The following is a 3221-nucleotide window of genomic DNA, read 5'->3' as shown; positions in this document are numbered from 1 at the left end:
ACACTATAAGGTGTTTTAAACCCTTCCCACACTCTTGCATTATTCTAAACAATTTCTAAACTTTAAAAGAGGAAAAGAGAATGTCATGATTTCAGCTCTCTGCCTCCGACTGCTCTCTCGGCCACGCCCACTTCTCTGCTCTGCACAGAGATCAGCTGATCAGCTGCAGGAGGAAGCTTCTCCCATAGCTGTGGGCTGCACACAGGTGCTAAATAATTTAAAGTAATTTATTTTAAATATAAATCCCATGCCGATCATGCAGCTCATCCATCAATCAGCCATTGTGTGTCATGTCCAATCTTACATTGAAAACCGCGATAGAGCGAGTCCGCGAAAAATGAATCACGAAGTAGCGAGGGACCACTGTAGTCGTTGGTTCAAAGCTGTTCGACTGAAGATTTTAATAAACCTCTCAGCTTGGCTAAATTCTTCCTATGTCCGAGTTCAATAAAAATAAAATTGTGTATCCATTTCTTCCTGTTGTTGAAAACAACCAGTCCCTTTAACACATGTACGTATTTTCACCCAAAAATATCAGTTTCGTTCAGAGATGATTGGTGTCCTTTTAAAAAAAATTATCCACATCGGTGGTGACTGAACGTACTAATCTCATAAAAAAATCACACATCTGTTCATTTTGTGACCCATTCACTGAATGTTTTTTTGTTTTTCTTTTTGGTGCATCAGCAGATGTCAAGGAAAATTGACCAAAATATTAAACACTATCATTATTATTATTATTATTATTATTATTATTATTATTATTATTTACTAACTAAACATAACTTCTGTTTGGCGGGTTTAATTAAAGTAGGCGTCTTGATGACATCATCACTACTGGCCTTTTGCAGTCTTTTTATCGTCACATCCATGAGCATCAAAACAGAACTGGCTTTATTTTTTAAAGTTTACTGTGTGTTCTTCTGTCTTTTAACAAAATACCATGTATCAGAGTACAGGTTTTACTGAAACTCCCAGAAAGGAATCAGTAGATGTACATCTACAGCTGGTTAACTTTTGGAGTCAGCCTGACTCAATATGGCCGCCACAAATGATCAACTTCAGCAAACACAAAAATAGACACAGCTCTGTCAGTCTTCTAGATATTGAGCTATCTGTTGTTGGAAAAAAGGCAAGGTCTTTATTTTTCATCACTTTGAATCTGAGCATTTCTTCAGCTTTTATTGACACAATGGCTGTAAGCAGTGGTTAATTTTTATTTTACTTTTTTGTCCTTGTTTATTCCGAATCTTGTACACTGAATTGTTTGTGAATAATAAACCATTATATTTATGGGCCAAACAAATTATCAGCCCTAGTTTAAAAAAATGGCAACAGACATTATCCTCTAAAGTTGTAAGTTTGATAAAAAGCACTAAGCTTTTAAAAAAATTAATTAGATAAGAAAATGGCTGATTTACTTCTATGAACAAGTCTCACAAGAATAAAGTATTCTCGCCTTCCAGAGTCCTTTTTTTTTTTTTTTTTACCGTGGCACTGAGGCAACCTCATTTTTTCACAGTGCACCCATGAGCTCTGAGGCCTGCAGGAATTCTTTATAGCTTTAATAAATAGTGGCTAATGCTGTAATAGGATGAAGAAGACCACGCCTGGAAGCACAGCCTGAAGTACCCCCACTTCCTTGACCTTTCAGGGTGCATCTGTGCCATGCACAGTACTGATACATGACACCCTGTACAGATGGGATTTTGCAGGTTACTTATCATCTGCCACAAACTGCTTCTTGCAAATAAACACAAAAGATGACAGCAGCTCTCTTCCTCTGCTTCCAGCAGGACTGAGCACGGAGGGAATCTACAGGGTCAGCGGGAACAAGGCAGAGATTGAGAGCGTGCAGCGACAATTTGAACAAGGTGGGTATTTTACTTCCTACATATCTCATTTTCATTATATTGTCCATTTATTTAACAAGTGTTGGGTATTAACCAGTCCTATACACTATAACATTTATAGGCTAGGCTAATTTGTAACGAATGCACCTAGATGGACCTTTAGCAATCTGAAAATAAATGTTTAAAATGCACTTTAAAGTCGAGTCAAATTTATTTATAAAGCACATTTAAAGCAGCAGCTGTTACCAAAGTTGTTAACAATAAGATCAAGACGATAAATAAAAATAACAGGATGTAATTAAAAGCATCAAAAATAAAAACATGAAAACAAAAACAATGAGAAACATTGAAATAAGTAAATGAAATCACAGTGTTAAATGTCAGTGAATACAGGTGTGTTTTAAGGAGAGATGCAAAAGCAGGAAGTGAAGTGGCCTTTCTAATGTTGAAGGGCAGATTGTTCCAGAGTTTAGGGCCAATGAAAAAAAAAAAGCCCGATCTCCTCTGAGCTTCAGCCTGGTTTGTGGTACAATCAAAAGCAGCTGGTTGGATGATCTCAGCGCCCAAGAAGGAGCATAAGGTTGAAGTAGGTCAAAGAGGTATGAGGGTACAAGGCCATTTATGTACTTAAATGTCAACAGGAGAATTTTAAAATAAATTCTGATACAAACAGGGAGCCAGTGAAGGGAGGACAAAACCGGTGAAATGTGCCCAAACCTATGAGTTCCTGTTAACAGCTGAGCTGCAGCATTTTGGACGAACTGGAAACGTGAAAGAGACACCTGACTGATCCCAATATAAAGTGCATTACAGTAGTCTAGCCAGGTTGTAACGAATGCATGGACTATATTTTCAAGGTCAGATCTGGTCAACACTGACTTTAGCTTAGCTAACTGCCTTAACTGGAAGAAGCTTTTTGTAGAACAGAGTTAATCTGTTTATTAAACTTAAAGTCAGAGTCTAAAACTGTCCAGAGATTCATAACAGACTGCTTAAGAAATGGCTGAAGAGAGTCAAGATTTACAGAATCAGAGACATCGGTAGAGCTAGGGCTAAGCACAATGACTTCAGTTTTCTGATCATTAAAACTTTTAAAACATTGAAGCCATCCATGCCTTGATGTCATCAAGACATTTTAACGGAGGGTGAATGGAACAGGAACTGTTGGGTTTCAAGGGCAGATAAATCTGACAATCATCAGCATAACAATGAAATGAAAGGCCATGTTTCCTCAGGATAGATCCCAAAGGCAGCAGATAGAGTGAAAATAAAAGGTGTCCAAGATTCGAGCCCTGTGGGACCCCACAGGAAAGAGGCAATGATGTGGAGTGTCAGTGCCAATGTTTTTAAAAACAAAACATTGCACCT

General features: G+C 37.8%; 1 protein-coding gene across 2 annotated transcripts in view; it reads left to right on the top strand.

Annotated features, from left to right (window-relative positions):
* Positions 1–3221, top strand: part of arhgap35a (Rho GTPase activating protein 35a) — an 83583-nt gene that overhangs the window by 71533 nt on the left and 8829 nt on the right. Inside the window, exon 4 of one of the 2 annotated variants that reach the window (XM_037677505.1) lies at positions 1797–1874. In XM_037677505.1, coding sequence (XP_037533433.1) covers positions 1797–1874 — 78 coding nt within the window. Of the gene's footprint in view, positions 1–1793; positions 1875–3221 lie in introns of both variants that reach the window. The other variant, XM_037677504.1, reaches the window with a different exon arrangement.

Source organism: Nematolebias whitei, chromosome 6 (assembly GCF_014905685.2).
Source record: "Nematolebias whitei isolate Nwh7 chromosome 6, NemWhi1, whole genome shotgun sequence".
Classification (NCBI taxonomy): domain Eukaryota; kingdom Metazoa; phylum Chordata; class Actinopteri; order Cyprinodontiformes; family Rivulidae; genus Nematolebias; species Nematolebias whitei.
The sequence above is the reverse complement of the archived record's forward strand: the minus strand, read 5'-3'. Positions and strand labels throughout refer to the sequence as shown.